Genomic DNA, 19,724 nt, shown 5'->3' with positions numbered 1-19,724 from the left:
GCTACTGCACACACCAGAGGAGATTGCTTCCCCTACAGTATTGCAGTATTGTTCTAAGCATTTTGCTTTCCTTGCTCAGACTCTCATGGTTCTCTTTTTTAAGCAGTAAATAATTGCCACTTGAATTTTATAAAAAAAACCATATTGACTGACTTTGTCATAGCTGGAAGAGACTGGTAGAAGACATATAGTGTTGTAAATCTGTCAAAACAGAAAAGAAATATACATGACAATGTGTCATTTTTCTGTTGAGCAGTAAGTACTCCTGGAGAAAAAAAAAAAAAAAGGATTTTAGGTAGATCCAAGCTGGGAAGCTCATCTCCAACTCCAGACTCCAAATGCTGGACCTGTGACTCACCACCTCTGTGGGAACTGGGGCACGTGAAAGGGCCAATCTAAAAAATTTATATCTCCCCAAAGCATGTAGTTGGTAGGACCTGGAGCTGTTTTGATTTAGAGCTTTAACCTAAGAGATAAGAAAGCCACGTTCCCAACTGAAGAAGGAAACGTCTATATTATAGTGATCAATGAAAAGATAAGAATGAAGGTTTAGAACCATTCCTGTTTTGATCAAATAAGCTATGGTATGACTTTTTTTTCTTTTTTAATGTTCTATAAAGATAAGCAAATGAGTGTAACTCTTGGGTGTGAAAGTTTTTTAAAGTAATGTTTAACATGCCAAGAACTGCAAACTCTTCACACAGAAACACATTTGGTCTACTTTAACTTCAAAACAAGTATCTTCTTGTAGAGAGGAAAATAAGTCAAGCGCTCTTGTATTTTGCTGATGCTGTAGCTTACAATTACTGCCAAGGGCTTTTCTAAAAAAATGTTATGATTATCTGCTGCCTTTTGTGCTAAGTCCGCTTCTGCATCATTTATTTCTTCATATCTAGTTCTGGTGCATCACCTCACTTTTGAATCCCTCCTCACACCATCTGTTTTTTTCTCTATCTCATTTTATTTCCAAGATTTTGTATTTTACATCAAAGGCAAGCACAGCTATTTTAAGGAGCTCACTACCTCTGTCTTCAAGCCTTGCTCCTATTTAGTTCATTTCCCTCTCCCTCACTCTCAAATTCTGCTCTTACTTCTTTCTTCTGTAGCACTCTCCATAGTCTCCGGTCAATGGCCACACTTAAACTGTGCTGGGACTGCAATGTCCAAATGTGAGCTAACCATTTTAATCTAGATTTGTCTGGTAGCAACTTGCTCCTTGGGGAGAACTGGTTCTGCTTGCCTCTGCTTGCCCGACCTTACTGCTCACGGCTCCAATGGCCTCATGACAAAAAGCTTTAGGGCTGCGGTGGCTCTCTGTGGGATCCATTTGACAAGATCCATGGATTATTTGCCTCAGATTATTGTTCCAGCTCTTTCCCTCTACTTGCTCTTCTTGCTATGTCCAGGCACCGCTAGCCTGTTAATGAGTCACATTTTGAGATGGAGTCCCAAGACTGCCATAGAAATACCTGAGCTCTGGCTTGCTGGATGCCTGGCTGGGGGTCACAATGAGTTTGACACTTTCAGGAAGAATTAATCATTAAAATGCAAGAAGAGCACTTGTTACGCTGGAACAAAGAGCAGCCATCTTGAATATCATTAATTGACATTTAAACAAAAAACAAAGATGGGTCTGGAAAAGCTCAGACCTGAACCAAGTCTCAGTGATAGAAGGAGTTGTCTCACTTGTGCAAAGCAACAATGACAATCCTGACTGTGTGGTCACCATTCGCTAAGTGATTGCCATCTCCTCTTTTGAAGGAAACATCCATTGGAGAAGGTCAAGATCAAAGTAATCTGCCTACGGTAATGGGAGAAGGGATGGTTTTCCACACAAAGGCAAGAGAGGGAACCAAGCCAGGTCACAGTTGGGGTATTGAAAACCTGATGTTCAATTGCACAGCGACAAGATGGCACCAAGTGCTGGTTTCTTCATTTTATCAGTAGGATGATTACCCAGTTCATGTCCACCATGTGTTTATTTATCTTTCCTAACTCTGTCCTTTCTCCTGTCAATTTCTCATAGGATTTAGACTTCACACTTTCTGCACAGAAGTGAACTTCTTGGAGTCTCGAGGGATCTTAAGGTTTGTGCTTGCATATACCCAGTGTAACACTTCACTTACTATTTCTCCAAATACTCCCATCTGGTCTACATGTTCAGGCAGATTCCTGGATACCCTATCAGCAAATAGGGTGGGTTTGCTTTTGCTTATAGGCAAGAACATACTTTGAATTTAGATGTTTTTTCTCAATTTTCACCACAGCTTTATCAATGTGTTTTGTATTTTAGGGGAAATAGAAGTAAATATATTTTTGGTGTGAGTTTTTATTAGTTTCATGAGCACAGCTTTTGCTATTTTTGGTAATTCAAAATTTTGCTTCTAATACATGCATTGATCTTTGTAACATACTCTCTGCATGACTCTGGGGCCTTTTCAGCTTTCTTTCTTAATTATAGACACTAAACAAGATGGAAAACTACTTCAAATCCTAATAGTTACTTCCTGAAATTCCTTAAAATAACTGATACACCGAAGTTTGAGACTATGATTCAAAATACCCAGTTCAAAATGGTTCCAAATGCCTGCCCAACAGCAGGACATGCCTATAACTTGTTAGACAGCTCACTGTTCTTAACATTGTTAAGTATCTCCAGTTGACCAAAATCTGGCCCCTCCTTGTCACCAGGAGTTTCCCAGACCCAAGTCCAGTTTCAGGCCAAGAACCGAGTCCTGCTCTTGCCAGTTCCTTGAGGATCTGACCTTGCTGGCTTCCTTGGAGCAGTGTCAAGTCTGAGTACTCCACAACAGCTGGCTTCTCTCCATACTTCAGTATTCTGAAGATGACTTACGTTAGATGTTGGATAGAAATGGTTTCTTTACATCTCAGAGGCTGAATGCTTCTGAGGTGAAAAATTATTGTTTCATTGGTCTAAGGTAAGTTAGTCTGTGCAACTCTCTGATCCTTTTACCAGCAAAGTTATAACCGGAGATCAAGAGCATAGAGAATTAAATCACCTTTGAGTCCTGTGGGCCTGAAACTTTGTCTCTTTTTTTTTTTTTTTTTTTTTTTGCCTTGAATGTTTTATGAATAACAATCCCTAATTGACAGCACATGAAATAGTTAAGCAGAGTAGTATGTGTTCTGATGAGGTTAACTCCAGGAGCCCATACGCTGGAAAATGGCTTCAGATGCAGTCAGGCAAAGTGCTTGTGAAAGAGCCCTTTCTGTTAAAACAGGAAGGGACATTCCTCAATCTGTTAAGAGTTTATACCCTGTTTGTCCTTTCAGGATGCCAGAGTGGTGGTCTGCTATCTTCTCCAAGTGGCCATGAGCTGAGGAAGAATCTTAATTTATTAAGATTCTTAATCTTGCTGAGATGAGTGATGCAGTCATTTGAGCCAGCTTGGTGGTGTTAGACAAGACACAGGGCACAGATTTAATATATAAGACTGTTTGTGGTTTTTTAAGCAACAATGGTAATTAACCAGAGGAAGAGGTTATGGGAGAAATAATAAGTGTTACCTGTCTTTCATTGCCAGCCCAATGTTTTGGCCCAACCAATCTCTTTGTAGTCACTGTGCTAACTGAAATCCCACAGCCAGTAGGAAGCACTGGTATAACCTGGGAGCCCCTTCTATGACAATAAAATTTTAGGAATGAACATAAAATGTGAACTGAGAAGCCTATTAACTTTGTCAGGAAAAATTAAGTCTGAAACAAGCCCTGAACTGTCTTACTATTAGCCAGTGTCAGGTACTGCCCAATGACCAAATGCTGCTCCTCCCCTCAGAGAGCCCAGTTACAGCCATTGACAGCTGGCTCTGGAGCACAGCACATGCAGAGCTGTCCCTGAGCACTGACACAGAGGTGACCGCATTTGGAGGCAGTGGGGTGCAGAACAAAAAGAAATGGCCTGTTCAAAAGCTGTGCATTTGAGAAAACCTTTCTCATCCCTACACAGCACTTGCTGATGGATGCCATCCTAGGGAAGCCAGTGGAGGAATTTCTGTCCTGACAGAGAGAGGCAGTCAGTAAACTACAAACTTTCTCCAACCCTGCAGTCACATAAGTGGTAATGAGCCTGACTAAAGCTCTGTCCCACTACTGCCTCACGGCTCCCAGGGCCCAAGCTAACAAGCTGAAAATTTAAGGCTAATACCTGCACTGCAGCACACTGCAGGTGCTTTGTTAGTATCCCCAAGGTCTCTTCTGTTATTGTCTCCATTTCAGTAAGGCCACTGGGGCGTGAAATGTGATTAAGGGAGTGAGCAGATTTTAATCCAGGGTAGTGATACCTCCCTGTACTGAGCAGCCACTTCTCTCAGAGCTGCCACAGTCAGCCCTGATGCTCATTAACAAAGCAAGCCATGCTGGTCTGTGTGTTCCTGCAAGCCTAACTTCTAGAACAGTGCTTCTAGGGACTCATCTCTTAAGCCTGGGTTGGTAAAATTTCTCTGCACTCTCTCACAAGTGAGGGAAACATCATCAACCACAGTCCCTATCTGGTGTATGCTCAGGATTTTTGCCTCATATAATCACCTAAATGAAAAAAGGAATCACAAACCAATTTCAGCCTTAGCTCGTTTACACTATAATCTCTATCTTGGCGACAAGAGGAACTTAAAACTGTTCTCACAGCATGGCTCCAATGCTTTTGTTAGTGCTGTATAATTACAGAAATGTTTAACCTCCCACTTGTGTTTCTGGAAATTTAAATTACTTAACTTCTCCTTGTTGCTCCCCTCCTCCCTCTACCCGCCCACCCCCATCCCCCCCCCCCCCCCCCCCCTTTTTTTTGGACAAAATTGCCTTGATCATTTGACACAATATTCTATGTTAATTAGATCACTGCTTTAAATGTATGATGCAAACTGCTACAAAAAAGATAGGAAAACATAATGGTGTCATACTGTCTTGCCAGGGCAGAACCTGATGATACTTAGAGGTGTTGTGAGTGAGCTCAAGTCCAGAGCTGCCTTTTCAACTCTCTGTCTGACCACTGGTTTATGTAAAATAAATGTAACATAATAATTTCCTTCATAAGCTACTAATGCAGAAGTTAGGCATTACCTTATCTGAGTTACAGATAGCCTTTCTAACACATACTGACCCTATTGATAATTGGGGTATTTTTCTCTTTTTAAAATTGAAATCCTAATATTATACAGTCTGTAATGTGGATGCAGTAGCTATGCCTAGGCTGAGTACCCCGTGATGAGATCCCAGTTTCCATCCACAGGGTCTCCAGGCTGGGATCAGACCCTTGGGCAGGATCAGAGGCTGGCAGCCCCTCTGACCTCTCTGCTCTGGCCACCCAGATGGGGAAAGCTAGAACCAGGGCTGGAGTCACTCAGTTTACATCTGTGCTACCATAGAAGTCGGTTGCTGCTAGGCTCATACCTGACCCTAGGGGTAGGTAGGATTTACTTCCAAATCCAACAGCTCTGATATAGCCAAATGTCCCAAAATAAGTAGATTTATTCACTTTGAGACATAATAATTTTTACGTACATAAGTGCTTTTGTACAGCTGTGAATTTGGGGAGAGTGGGAGGTGGTGAGAGAAATGGTCAGTGCATTGCTTCAGTGTGCTTGAAGTCCCACAACTTCAGCATGTATCACAAATCTAACCTACCTAGCTCAATAGAGGTGTGAGACTATTACACTGATAATGTGTATGAAGGTCTGACTACTCATGATAATTACTACTAGAAATTTGTAGTCTCATCTGAAAAACAGAAGCTGTGTCATGTTTGTCATCCAATATTAGTGAAAAAATTGCTTCACCTGTGTGTTCATTAGGTGTTTTGAAAAAACAAATCAAATAACTACTAAAGTGTTGCTTTGAGAAAACAATCTAATAGATAACACGAAGTTCAGGATAATAAACAATTCGTCAGAAACAGCAAGAAAATTCATCCAGTGCTCAGGAAATTAAGATGAGAAACCTGCAAATCAAAATGAAATTTAAAAGTGCTCTTAGTAGTGAATAGCTTTTGAATATGTTTATTTCATTCTTATTAACAAGTAAAGCCCACTGAATATTCAGAATGAACACATCCTACTGAATCATTTTTTTAAGGATAATAAAATTAATGCCTGGAAAAACATGGTGTAAATCATCATCGGTCCTCTGGTATCAACGGAGAAGCTCATTTGTGTTATCTGAAGGTGTGTTTCATGCTGCAAATTCAAATAAATGTTTAGTGCAGCCAATGCCAGTGCCTGAGCTGAAGCATTTGTTCTTACAGGCTCAGAAGGGAGCACAGTTGATAGAACCTGAAAACTGAAAAGTACAATGTTTTGAGCAAAAGAACCTGGAAAGCTTAGGAACATACGAAGAAAACACTAGAATTAAGTTCATTTACAAAACTTGTAGGTGGGTGCAGCTAAGACAAAATAGTCTGTAGGACTGGGAGGCTGTGAAGATCAACAACCTTCAAGAAACATTACATCAAAAGAAATGCCATGGAACTGCTGTTGAATAAGAAACACTAATTAATGAACTTTGAATAGAATAAAACCACAAAAACTGCCCATGAATTCTGTATTCCCCACTCAAAAGCACCACACCATGGTGGAGAGATCAGTAAGTCTTTCCTATGAATGCAGTTTAATAGTAATTAGGACAGTTGGAGGTTTTTCCTTGCTTTCTGTAATCCTCTGTGGTTCTGATGGAAAATTATTTGAGCCACAATTTTTTTTTTTACCAAAAAGATATTGACAAGCTGAAAGCTGTATAGCAAACAGCAATAATAAAACACTGGGGACATAAGACAGAGTGCATGAGATAAAACTAAAATATCTGAATATATTCTGGTTTTTTCAAGCATCTCAAAGGCATTAGCACCAAGGCTGAAAAGTATTTCACATGGCATAGAGATGCCCAACTGAGACCTCTAAATGAAGCTAAAAAAGGACCAAATTATACTGCATGGCCAGAATATATCCTAGTCAATAGCTGTATCAGAAAAGGAGAATTCCTTAGGACCAGAAAAGCCTGTTGCCCTGGATATTTCCTGCCAAAATGTGTGCAACCCTTGCAGGGGTAGTGGTCAATGAGGTCGTTCTTCCACAATAATTTGTCGAATTCTCTGGTATACTTGAGAATAAAATAAATTCCCAACAATTTAAACGGTGTTTAAAGAGCCATCAGACTTGCCTTAACATGCCAGCATTTTGAGTGCTTAACCCTGTGGCAAACTTAGCCAAGTTGCCACAGGAAGCTTAGTCATGAGGCCTCTTGTTTGTCATGTACAGCTCTCCCTAATATGCTGCAGTAGATAAAGCAGCCTGTACAGCCTGTCGGTTTTTGGGTGTATCCAAAAGTTTCCATGGTGATGAATGTGCAGCTTCAGAAGAAAAGAGCCCTGAAACTCCAAGCTGATGCTTCTGGGTTTTTTTTTAATATGATAATAAAATGTTATGATTCTATATTTTGATGATTCTGCATTTCTAACCATCTCCAGCGTTGCACAGAGAATGGAGATGAAGATTGGTGAGACAAATGATGCTAAGTATTATATGCATCAAAACACAAGACAGTTTCAAGAGTTTACATCTAATTGCTTGTAGGTGGGAGTTGAGGGAAACCATAGCACGTGTGGTGATTTCTAGCATGTTGGGGTGATGAAGCAGGGCCTCTTAAGGAAATTCTGGACTTACAAACTGCTGGAGTTCTGGTAAATGAGACTGAGGCTTGAGACCAGGTGGTGGTGCTGGGCAGCTGGTGATATGATGGACAATTGTCTACTGCTCAAACTGGGCGGTGGGGCGACAGGGAGCTCAGACTGCAGACGGAGGACATGCCCTTCCCTGAGCCACAGTGCAGCTCTGCCAGGCCTCTGAACACATCAGTCCTGGCTGCAGGGAGAGGGAAGCCTGAGGGGCAGAGACAGGCAGAGAAGCCAAAATAGCAAGCTCCATGCTCAGCAAATCTGAAAAACTCCCCCGCTTCTTGAAGCTGCTCTTATCTGGGCAGCTACCACAAGCATTTGCAGACCCATTGGCAGGTTGGAGTCCCACCAGAGGTGTTCCTCTGGAGCTCATGCGGATGAGGATTTTTTTTCAAAACTGAAAAAAAATATCCCAAGCGTGGTCATGCAAAAAGCAAGAGGTTCAGCTTTCCCTGTGCTCAGGGAGTTTCATAGCTTGTACTCATGCTTTTTTTCAATAGAATCTGTTGTTGCATTTGCTTTTGCCTCCTAATAGTATGCCTGCGTTGGACTCCCATTTGAATTTCCAGACAGACAATTGGTGATCTGTACCCTGAGAATCTGCAGCACTTGTTCCAGTTCAGAAAAAAGAGGCATATTGTTCTGACTAGAAGATATAAACAAATAGTTTGTACTGCTCCTTACACTGCCTGTGTACAGTTTGCTTTTCAAGGTGCCAAATCTGGTTGCTGCACAAGCCCCATAAAGCCGTCATGATTGCTCCAAATGTAGGATGCATTTTGTGGATTTCCTCTGATCTGCGAATCAGAGAGGCAGTTTGGATTGAATTAATATCGTTGCTACATGCCCACAAATTGCATAGACTCTCAGAGACATACACAGAGTTGGAATGCTTTGCACTGTTCAGAGCAGTGCAACAGCATCTCTGGTTGCAGCGAGCGGCGCTGCCCAAAATGCTTTGTCAGTGGATCACAAGCATCTTTCCACCGAGTCACTGCACAATCTTCCCTGGGGCAGGGAGCAAGACTGTTACACATCTGCTGCTTATCAGATGGAAATGAGCACAGATCTGGAAGAAATTAGGTGAAGTCTTTCTGGTTTTGCAACAGTTTGCTTGTTTTCTGCACCATGTTTGTGCTCAGAGAGGGCAGTATTTGCACTTCTTGCTTCTGAAGAGCTGAACTTCACTATTGCTTGCTGAATGCAGAACTATGCAGAATCTGAACATCTTTCAGAAATTTCAACAGAAAAAAGATTCACTGCTGTTATTTTGAGATGCTGTTTGTTCCTACACCATATCCTGCTGGTTTTATTTACATGTGCCTTTTTGTGATTTCCCTGTTTTCTGCAAATCTCACCAAATAAATGTTTTCTCTGCTCCCTCAGCTGGGTCTGCAGCCTCAGTTTGCTAACAAGCATGGGTTAGCAAGAGCTGTGCACAGCAGAGGTGTCTTGCCACGTAAAGCACACAGGATAATGTAATCTCTATGCAAAACTACAAAAAGGAGAAAAATGTTGGCTGAATGGAAAAAGAAGATAAAATTAGTACAAGAAAGAGGACATATTTGCAAAGTTGTAGGCATTTAGAAATAAAAAAATGAAAGCTTCAAAAAAATTATTCAGTGTCCTCTTCATCACATCTGGACAATGTTTAAAGTATTGTGTGAAACAAGGGGACATAAGCAAATTTCCCATCTTTAATGGCATGCACCACATTTGTCCCATCATTAGACATGATAAACCAATGAGAAAAAGAAAGCAAGGGGTAAAACCACTCTTTGTCATGCAGCTTCTCTTACACATTCACTGCAGGGATTTTTCAAAGCTGCACATGTGCCGACGGACACTGGCTGGTGGGCGAGAACTCTGGCTGCCTCTTCCTGAAGATTGAAAAGAAAAAGACACCCAGTGAGTGGCTATACACATGTGCACACATGGTGGCTATACCACTCAATAGGTGCCTGTCCCTGACCTGTGTCTGTGGGATTTCCCATCTTTCATCCTCTTGTCACCTCAACTTCCACATAGCTATCTCCTTGGCTCCAGCACAATACTGGTTAAAACAGATTTTTCATGATGTTCATTCTGCTTCCTGAGCTGAGCCTTGATGCACTTTACATACCAGATGGCAAGGGCTGCTGTGCATCTAGCTGTCAGAGGAACTTCACCCCTGGTATTCTCAACATAGGATGAAATGATGAAAAAAGGAGCATCTGCCCCTCACATCTTATTTACAAAAGCATCACCAGAAGTTTTTGCTGGTGGAGTTCTTAATATATACTCAGCTGATGCTTTTTCCTTTGTCTCTCTTCCCTTAATATGTTTTTCTAAATGTTTCTTTTACTTTTGGAGCTCTGGCTGAATAGTCACTAGCTTTCATTATATGCGATTTCACTGCTGTGCTTCCTTTCTTAAAGGAACCTTTTTTCAGGTTTATTGAAGTAGACACAAAATTAATAGTCTCCTAAGCACTCTATCTACAATGGTAATTCAATACAGAATTGCAGATTGCAGTTTGGGCTGTTAATACAGGATGATTCCCATTTCATTTTTCTTTTCTTCCTTGCCCTGTCAAGCAGATGCAAATTTTCATTTGTCTTCCCCAGTATCAATAAAAATAATATACACACAAGCACATGCTTTTACAAAAATCTCGGGTATTTTTGCACATGGAATGTATCACTGAATTTCTGAAAATAAAATAAAATAACTCATTGTACTGCAAATAAAACGCAAATAGAAATTCAGCATTTGTCCTCATCAAACAGTCATAGTGCATGCTTGCCAGACTTCTGTGTGCCTCCAAATGACAGATTCATGGATGGTGTGTGCATGTACCACATACTCAGCACAGGAGCCAAACAAGCCATTCCTCTCACCATGTAGTAAAGCACAGGAGCACAGCATGATGTACACAGAACACATGCATACCCATTTGGGAGCCGTAGATGCCTTGAGATGACTTCTGAACTATGATGAATTAAACACAAATAAGACATTCTGCGGAGCAATTTTGCCACCCTGATTACTTTGAAGCCTCTAGAAAAATTTTATTCTTCACCAGGTTGTAATGAGATTGCTGAGATTTGAAAATTTAAAAGTGATCATGATTAGGAATTTATCTAGCATGCTCTCTCCTCCACCCTATTAAAGTTACAGTGATTATTAGGCTTCTGATTAGACAGAATATTCAGCATTTCTACAGTCTTCCATTTTTCTTAATCAATTGAGAGAATGAGAGCTTTCTACTTCCTGTGCTTTTTGTTCAGTCACAGGAGCTAATTTTACAAAACAAGTCGCGACACACAGTTGACTATCTGAGAGAAAAACCCAAAGCTAAATGTATTTCACGCACATGTATTGCTGTACACTCAACAGAGGGCACACAGCCACAGACAACCCTGCTTAGGACCATGGAAAAGGTGGAAGACTTTTGTTTCAGTACATGGCTTGGAACTTGGATCTTTCTGAGTCAACAGGCTTTGGCAGCCATCATTCCTCAGCTGCTGCCATTTTCTGTCACCTATGGGTTACTTAGCTGCACCCTCTTTGTGTTTCTTCTTACTCATATACATCCCTGTAGTGAGCTCAGAGCAGTTTGCTCTCCAAGCTTGGGGCATTTGTTGGTCTTGGTATGAAATCCTCCTAAGTGAAAGGAAGAAAGAAGCCTGTTTCCTCAAGCAGTTCAAAATGCCTCAAAACATGTTCAAAATACAGCAAACTCCTCTCTTAGTGTGATTGCAGTTGTACTCCTCAGCCAAAATCAGACACAGACATTGCATCTAATAGAGTATGTAACCCCCAGATGCCTGGCCAGGTTTGCATTCTGGAATTTGATTTGCATTGTTGTTGTTAAAATGCTGCCAAGATCCATCAAAGCAGTGGTCTGCCTTTTGATCAAGGTCAAGGGTGATTCCCACATGGTGATGCACAGCATTTACCTAGCACAAACCATCTAAATCTCAGGGTTCATGCTTCAGTAGAATTTAAATTTATAGGGAAATTTAGATTTATAGTATGGGAAATGTACTACAGGTGCTGATAGCATTTCAGTGAATTATTTTCCAATTATCAAATGAATGTCAACTGTTAAATAATAATAAACACTTTTGATGCATTGAATAAGAAGTATCCTTGTAGGCTTTCTTTTATCTTCCTAGTAGTGTGTGCTAATACTGCAGAGCTGTGATTCAGAATTAATGCCCAGATCTCTATACCTTTCTTTTTTTTCTTTTATTTTTAATGATGGCAATGTATCCCTGCTTCTTTCTCCTAGCCTTGCAGGCAGTAACAACACTTCACATACATTTCTTTGGTTATAAAACATTAGATACTCTGCCCATCTTTACAATATGAGGATTAATGAGTCATTTTGGGGGCAGTCTTCTCAAGGGTAATTCCTGCTGAGTAGTTATCTGTATCCTGAGCCCAGAGGCAGGATGGATCTTCTGTGCATTTGAACAAGGAGCTGGCATACCATCATGAAAGTGTCTGAGTTGCTTTATAAGGAACCCCTGAGTGCAATAACAGGGAGTCTGGCAGAGGAAGCAGGGTGGCAGTGCAGAGGGTTCCTGAAAGAAGTGGCTTAATTGCTTTACTTTATGTTCTTTGAAGCAGAAAAATGCTTCTGGCTAGTCATTCAGAAGAGGGTAGGTAACAAGCCTGTTGAAATCTGCAGTGAGAAATAAAAAGCATCGGAGGGAAGAGTCAGTCTTGCCACCATTTTTCCTCATAAGTGTAAATGAATCATCCCATGAGGCAAACAGCTGTGTCAGGATTATAGGAAGTGTAAATTCCTATCTGCAATGTTTTATATCTGTACAGCTGTGAAACTAGAAACATTCACCTTCTGCTCTGGAATTATTCTCTCTGCTCAATCAGACTCTTGAAACAGAATGAATCTATCAGGTGCCCAAGAAAACTCAGATGCTGTGCTACTTATAATTTGAAGTCATGGTCAGAGATGCTCCTCCCTAGATGTACTCCAAGCTGTAAAAAATCTTTCTCATTCCCCATGTGAAAAAAAGTACAGAATATCGTATCACCAGAATTTGTACAATCTCATTTGAAACAACTGACCATCAACAACATCAGAAAGAAAGTAAAGTGGGGAGGATATTCAAGGGAAGTTAAGTGATAGTCCTGAATAAACTGCTAATTTTTAAGAACTTATATACAACCCCTAGCTTTAGTATAGGAAAGGAGAAGCCTTGTACCATATACCCATGGCACACTGCCGCACATTCAAGAGCAGTTCCTGCTCCAACACTCAGACTAGCTGCCCTCTGCACTCCCAAGGAATATCTCAGCAACACCAGAAGCTTTCTGGCTTTTATTTCACCTCCTCAGTGCTCTAGCAGTCTGCAAGGTGACTGGGAAGGTAAGCAAGCCTCATGTGCAGAACCAGACCACTAAAGTGTTCAACTAAACTCTCATCCCAGAGCCTCATGCCTCTCCAGTTCTAGCATCTTCCTAGGAAGAAGCATGTTCCTCTTCAGATGTTTGTGTCTTTGAAAGGTCAGGTTTTAGCTACAGTTGTCATGGCTAAATCAAAAGATATCTACAAAAAAAGAAGCAAGGCCATGTCCTTTTCCTGTAGGATGAGAAGCTGAATTTTCAATGCCTTTCATATCAGCTAGGACCTGATAAAAGATTTCTAAGCCAATAGATGAAGTTGGGAAGATGGACAGATTCTTGGTACAATTTAATTTTTTTAACACAAGTCCTGAATTCCAGTCTAAGGGATGTCTGGAAATAATTGCTCTGGGTTTTAAATTAATTATGCTAATCAATGCCACAGTGACACGTTTTGGAGAGAAATTAAGAGCTGTGGTGCAAAGAGCAGTACAAGTCTATAGGGTTATTCACTCTCACCCAGCAGAGTGAGGTATATGGGTAATTATCACCCACAGAGGACTGAGGAGCTGGAGGGATTTCATGGCACATGCTTTCTGTTGAGGCGTGAGCATCTGCTGAAGTGGACAGAAGGGTCAAGGTCACCAAGGAGAACATAATCTCAGAAGGATGCCCAGAAAGACCTGGCACTGAACTGGATAGTGTAGATGGAGCAAAGGCTGTGTGTACTTCAGGTCACCCCAGGGCAGCAGGAGCCAGCTGTGTGCTGGAGGAGGTGCTCTGGCCCTCCCCAGTTGCTCCCTTCTGCTGCTCCACTTTCTCCTCTGTGTCAGCACTACCCTTGGTGCAATTATTCAATCATTTGGCAGGGAATGACAGGGACAACTAATCTGGGTCACAATAATGCCAGAAAAAGAAAGGAGAAAAAACAAAACCCTCTTATTTCCCAATATAAGTTCACAGCATGGCTGTCCAGATTCTTGTCCCTGCATTGGCAAAGTGATGGCACGGGATAAAGGAAGGTTTTGAGTGTCAGTTCTGGCTTAGGGCAGCTTAAAGCATTTGTGGATTTACAGGCTATGATAGCCCAAAGTAGCTGCAGGAAAATCTCTTGGTTGTCTGGGACAGTGGCAGGAGAGATTTTTGAGATAACTTATATAACACTGAGGATTAAGAAATGTATACAGCCTTATCTTTCAGATATGAGAAAGCAAAGGAGGAAGGACTGCTCAGTGGCTGGGGAGCACAGAGATGCCTGTGGCCACACTTTGTGCTCCACCAGAGCCTGTGTGCCCAGGTGCACGAGCTGTGACAGCACACCCTGCTGAGCCCACACAGGAAGGAAGCTGCCAGCTGGGCACGGGAGCCTGTGCTCAGTGGGACTGGTGCCAGCCACACACCTCCTCTGCTTGCTGGGCACCGGCTGCCGTGGCTGCTCTTTCAGGTGGAGCTCCCTGCTAGCCCCTGCCAGTCTGCTCGAGGTAGAGAATCCCTCTGTAGGGGTTTCCACAGACTGGGATTTGCTTTCTTTGGTTTGATTTGGTGTTTGCTGGGTGTGTTGGCTATCTGGATAGTCACCTTGTCTGGGGGGCTTTGAGATGCAAAAATATGAAAAATAAGTCCCAATTTCCAGACAGTCCTTTCTCTGAGAACGCAGGGCTTGCAAGCCAGCCAAAACAGGCTGAATGGACCCATCTGAAGATTTGGGTTGTGCCAGGAAATAAAATGGCCAGAAGATAACCTTAGAAAAAAAAAATCCATTCAAGTAGAGGGGAAGACTAACAAGAACTCTAAGAAAGTGTGAAGATCCTGGCTTTAATACACCAAGGATGAGGAAAGATCAATACTATTGGGTAAATCAAAGGAGGATCTACTACCTAGAATGTGGCTTGTAGATGGTTATTTAAACTGAACCTGTGATTCTCTGGGGCTGATCAGACTGAAATTGCAAACACCAGCAAACAATTTACTAGCAAGGAGTTGCTATAATCAGATCAAGGGGCACTTGTTTTGATAGAGTTTATGATCAGCTTTGACATCTCTGGCTGTGGTGCTGCAGCACAGCTGTGCTAAACTAATAATTTGCTGCTGAAGGGGACAACTCTCACCCCTGTTCCCCAAACCATGGGCATCAGGGACAGTTTCTCTGGTGCTGACATTAGTGTCTATCTGACCTTGAAATCTGGCTCAAGGAATCCAGCAGACAGTGATTAATTTTCTTTTCTTCTTTCCTCTTTGTAAGGATTGTTTTATAGGGTGGAAGAAAGCCACATTCTGCACACCACAAAAGAAGAACCATAGAGAGCAGAGAAAGGGAAACAGCTTAAGAAGAGATAAGCTGAAGCAGTAAGCTAGAAATGCTAAATTATCTATAATGAACTAACAAGAAACCTGGAGTTTTTAGTTGTCAAGTGGGCTTGAAAGTGAAAAATTGTGTGATTGCTTTCAGCCTGCACAATTGTTTGCTGTTTACAGTGATAATGACTTTTAACCTATGCTTGTCAGGTGTGGGAGGCTAAATGCCAGAGTACATATATGCTCTGAAGAATTAGTTGACTTGTTATTTCAAAATTAAATAGTCTCTTAACAACTTTAGTGTGGAGGCAGATGTTATATTGATACAATATACTTTCAACCCACACTAAAAGTGGTTTCTTAGAGCCCTTTGGCACAGGAGAGAATGCAGCTTCTCATGTTGGCTGTGCTTATTAGTGACTCTTTGACAGTGTATATCTTCTGTGTGGTGGAGTCTGTTCTACAGATATATCTTGGTCTGAAAACCCTAAAAGAGATCTGACAATGAAGAATTTGCCCATTCAGAGTCCTTGAGGCACAGAGGTAAGAACACAGAGAACAGAGGGGAATGTGGTCAGATCTCTGCTCTGGGAGTGAACAGTTTTCAGTATTTGGGGAAGGAAAACTGTTTGGGACAGAGGAAAAACATAATCAGAAGACAAATAAAAAATAGCATCGCTCCATACTAGCTTAAAAAAAAGAGTCAAGTAGAAAGCCAAGAATGATATTTTTAAATTAGTCACTCTTCCCTTTACAAATTCTTAAAACCCCAAGAACAAAAATATAAGAAAGCAAGTTGCCCATTATCCATGTCTGAGAGACAGACATTTAGCAAAGACTACATCAAGATTTGGGACTGAGTAGTGCACCAGAAGTTGGTCTTTGCTTTGCCATATCCATCATATCCATATACAGCTATTTGTAAATGAACATATCTGAATCTGCAGATTTTATTTCTAAGAGGGTGTAGAACCATACTAAAAATCAGATGCTTTGTTGGCATGTGATCATAACATCTGCAGTTTGTATTGTGGTGTTTTGCCTTGTGAGGCATCCATGAACAAAGAGGAGAGCTCATCACAAGAAGGGATAAACTTGGTGGACAAGCTAGAATGCAACATGCCTTTCACATCATTGAAAGAGAAACATGCAAGTGTTGTCCCCTTCTTGGGCTCCTATGTGCCTCTTATGTGTCCCTAAGTAAGGAAAAGGATCAAATGAATAAGCAGTAGTTCTGTAGTTCACATTAGTAACTTTGCACTGAACTGCTGAGATGAATCAAAAGTATTTTTCAGATGCCTTAATTTGAGGCAAAAAACAAACTCCAGTATTAACTGTATATAGATGTGTATAATACTTCTGCTGTTTTATAGTTTGTTCTTATTTATAAAAAATATCAGAGATCCGCATGGTACCCAAATTTTTTCACCCCCAAACTAGCTCAAAGGTGTATGAAATCACAAGGTGGCTCAGAGACCCCTGCAGAATAAAGGTTTGCAGAACACCCTGCATGTTTATTCTAGCAAGTGCTTTTACATGAATTATCACGTGTGTGTGCGATGTCACAGCTCTCTTAGTTTCTGCTGAGGTGAGGTGAGCAACAGTGGCATGGGCTGAAGCATCACACTTTGAGAATAGAAAGGAGATAAATTGCATTCTTGACTTAAAAAATGTTAAAGTGACCTCTAGAAGACTTGTATTCTAGTTCTTCATTGCATTTCTATTCTACATTTCAGAGCAACACACACGCAACATGGGTGTGGGGATTGGTTTTTTTTCCTAAGGATGTGCTTATGAGAGTTGGAATGTGATTTCCATATGAAATATAAGGAACTATCCAGAGGTTTAGGTGCTTAACTGGATGTAACCCTCAACACCTATTTATGTATCTGACACTCTTTTAAGGTAAAGCTTTCTTCCTTATTTCTCTCACAGAGACAATTGCAACCAAAACAATGTGTGAGTGTGGTGCTAAGCAGATAAACAACACTTGCTTATCCCTACATGGAAACACAATTGTTTGTGTCACTCACTAATGTGTTGATGCACTTTTGCAGCATCCTAACTGGATATGAATAATGTATGCAAGTACCAAAATATAAGGAAATGTAATAAGTGAAGTCGAGCAAGAAATTAAATTACAAGTGGTGTCCTTATTCTTGCGGTTTATGCCAAGAAAGATACTAGCTTTCCCCAGGATTTCTGTAGTGCTGTCTTTGCTTCCTCTCAGTCAGGAAGCAGAGATTATGGTACATAACTACAAAGTTCCCCTCTGATGTGACTCTGTATCTTTCTGTCCTTGTGCTTAAGTATTGAGATTCATTAAACAAATGCTACAGCAGTGCCCCCAAGCAGGAAAACATTTTGTGATTCAGCATCTTGAGAGCTGCAAAACAAGAGGAGGAGTAGTGAGGTGAAGTTCTCCAGCAGTCCTTTGGCAAGAACCAGGCTGGACTCAGAGACTGTGCCTTAGATATATGTCCTGTCAAAATCTCCAGGGAGAACAAAGTTGTGCCCACCCCTGAAAAGACTGTGGTAAAACTGCCATAGACTGGGAACTTCTGGGAAAGTGAGGAAATTGCACAGCAGCCCTCTCATTTAAAGGGACCATGCACATAAGATGTGGCTCTGACTGGTGATAAAGAAGCAGAAGTCTGGATGGGAGCTCAGGGTGCAGGCAACGTATCCTGTAAACTTATTCAGTATAACCTGGGGTTTGTCTGAGGGGCGTTTATCCCCTCTGTTCTTACTGGGAAGTCACTGCAGAGCTTCATAGCTTTTCCAAGCTATTTCTCCCAAATGTAGTCTCAGGCAGCCTCTGTTTGGCAGTTGAAGTGAGCCCAGAGCACTGAGATTAAATTGCCAGGCCTTTTGGTTTTGCTTAATCACAAACATCCCAATCATAGCATGTATTTTTGCCTACTTCTTCTCCTCATCTTGTTTTAGGAATGGCATGTGATCAGCTATGCATGAGCTGGGACTCCCTTTAGCTGGTATAATTTGCAAGGAAACCTTATGGTGCTCTATGCAGCTATGCCCCTTATTTCTCATTAGAAGGATTAAAAAGCCCACTATCACCAGACTGGTTATTTTCCACATATACACACAGATATAAAATTTGGTATATAATTTGATATATGCATATGGCATGCCTGGTTTTTAAATAAATATGGGTTTTAGTAGTTATTTAAATGAGAAAGAATGTAAGTCTGGAAGTGATATCTGAGAGTCTTTTATCCCTTGTTTTGTATTTTATTTTTGGTCTATGGGCCAGAACTACAATATATGTGTATCATAATCAAATGCAAATTCAAGGCTATGGGGAAGACAATATAAGATATAATTACATAGATCAAATTTAACAGAGAAACCCAGCAGCAGGGCTAGAAGAGATTGTTATTGGGATGTTAAGTGTCACACTCCCCCGTTAATTTTTGTTTCTTCCCAGTTCTTTAACTTTGGTTCTAAGAGTCTCTTTGGAACCATGTAACTGTCTTTTGGGAGTTTTAAATATTCACTTAAATCAATACACTGACAAGGGCAGAACAGCTTGACTGGGTTTGTTGTATTTTCTTATATAAAATTCACATCACATCCACAAGAGAACTGTGTAGGAGCTGTTACATGTCACAGTGCTATGTGTCTGCAAAATCTTTCATGGTTTAAGACCAGTAGTCAGCCCAGCAAAGCCAGCAAACATACCAGCTGCTGAGAGAGAGATGTTTGGCATTTGCACCTTCAGCTATCCTTTGTGAGCATGCAAGAGGCTTTTCCACAAAGGCACTGCAACCTCAGAAAGGGGTGGAGGTCTACACTGAATACAGCAGCTGGGTAAATGTTAGGGAGGGCTGAAATCAGAAGATGAATCAGGCCAGGCCAGGGTGCCACCTGCCTTCCCTGTGACAGCTGTGTCACCAGGAGCCATTCTAGAGCTGCCACAACTGCAACAACCTGTGAAGGAAGCAGACTCCTCCTCCATGATGTGCCCTGAGTGTGATGCAAGGGTGAACCAAATGTCCAGTGGTTTTGGAGCCCCATGCCCTGGTGGGGAACTGGGAGCCTCAAAGCCATGGACCAGGACAGCACCTTGTGCCCCATGATGCCACTGTCTGACAGAGTCAGCCCCAAAAACAGGGTGTGGGTGTCAGCATTTTATTGGAGTTAATGCAGAGATCAGATATACAGCAAAAAATTGTTTAAATAAACAACCTTATCTGTCCTGTATAATTTTGCCCTTTTTTTTTTTTTCTTTTCAATGTCTGTATAATTTCCCACTGGCAGAAGCTCACATCGTTTCTGCTGTTCCAAAATTCTCTTTCATAATACGCCATTTCCCTCTGGGGTAAGCTTCAGTAGAATGGCTGCACAGGCAAAGCAGCCTTAAGGGTCTTCT

At 41.4% G+C, this 19,724-nt stretch overlaps 1 protein-coding gene across 6 annotated transcripts in view; it reads right to left on the bottom strand.

Moving 5' to 3' along the window:
* GRM1 (glutamate metabotropic receptor 1) overlaps nucleotides 1-19,724 on the bottom strand; it is a 180,220-nt gene that overhangs the window by 4,932 nt on the left and 155,564 nt on the right. For 2 of the 6 annotated variants that reach the window (XM_038132735.1, XM_038132734.1), the window contains exon 9: nucleotides 9,481-9,561. The exons of the other annotated variants lie outside the window; for them this stretch is intronic. In XM_038132735.1, coding sequence (XP_037988663.1) covers nucleotides 9,501-9,561 — 61 coding nt within the window. In that variant the 3' untranslated portion in view covers nucleotides 9,481-9,500. The remainder of the gene's footprint in view (nucleotides 1-9,480; nucleotides 9,562-19,724) is intronic. 6 annotated transcript variants of the gene reach the window in all.

This window comes from Motacilla alba, chromosome 3, assembly GCF_015832195.1.
Source record: "Motacilla alba alba isolate MOTALB_02 chromosome 3, Motacilla_alba_V1.0_pri, whole genome shotgun sequence".
Taxonomy (NCBI): Eukaryota; Metazoa; Chordata; class Aves; order Passeriformes; family Motacillidae; genus Motacilla; species Motacilla alba.
The sequence above is the reverse complement of the archived record's forward strand: the minus strand, read 5'-3'. Positions and strand labels throughout refer to the sequence as shown.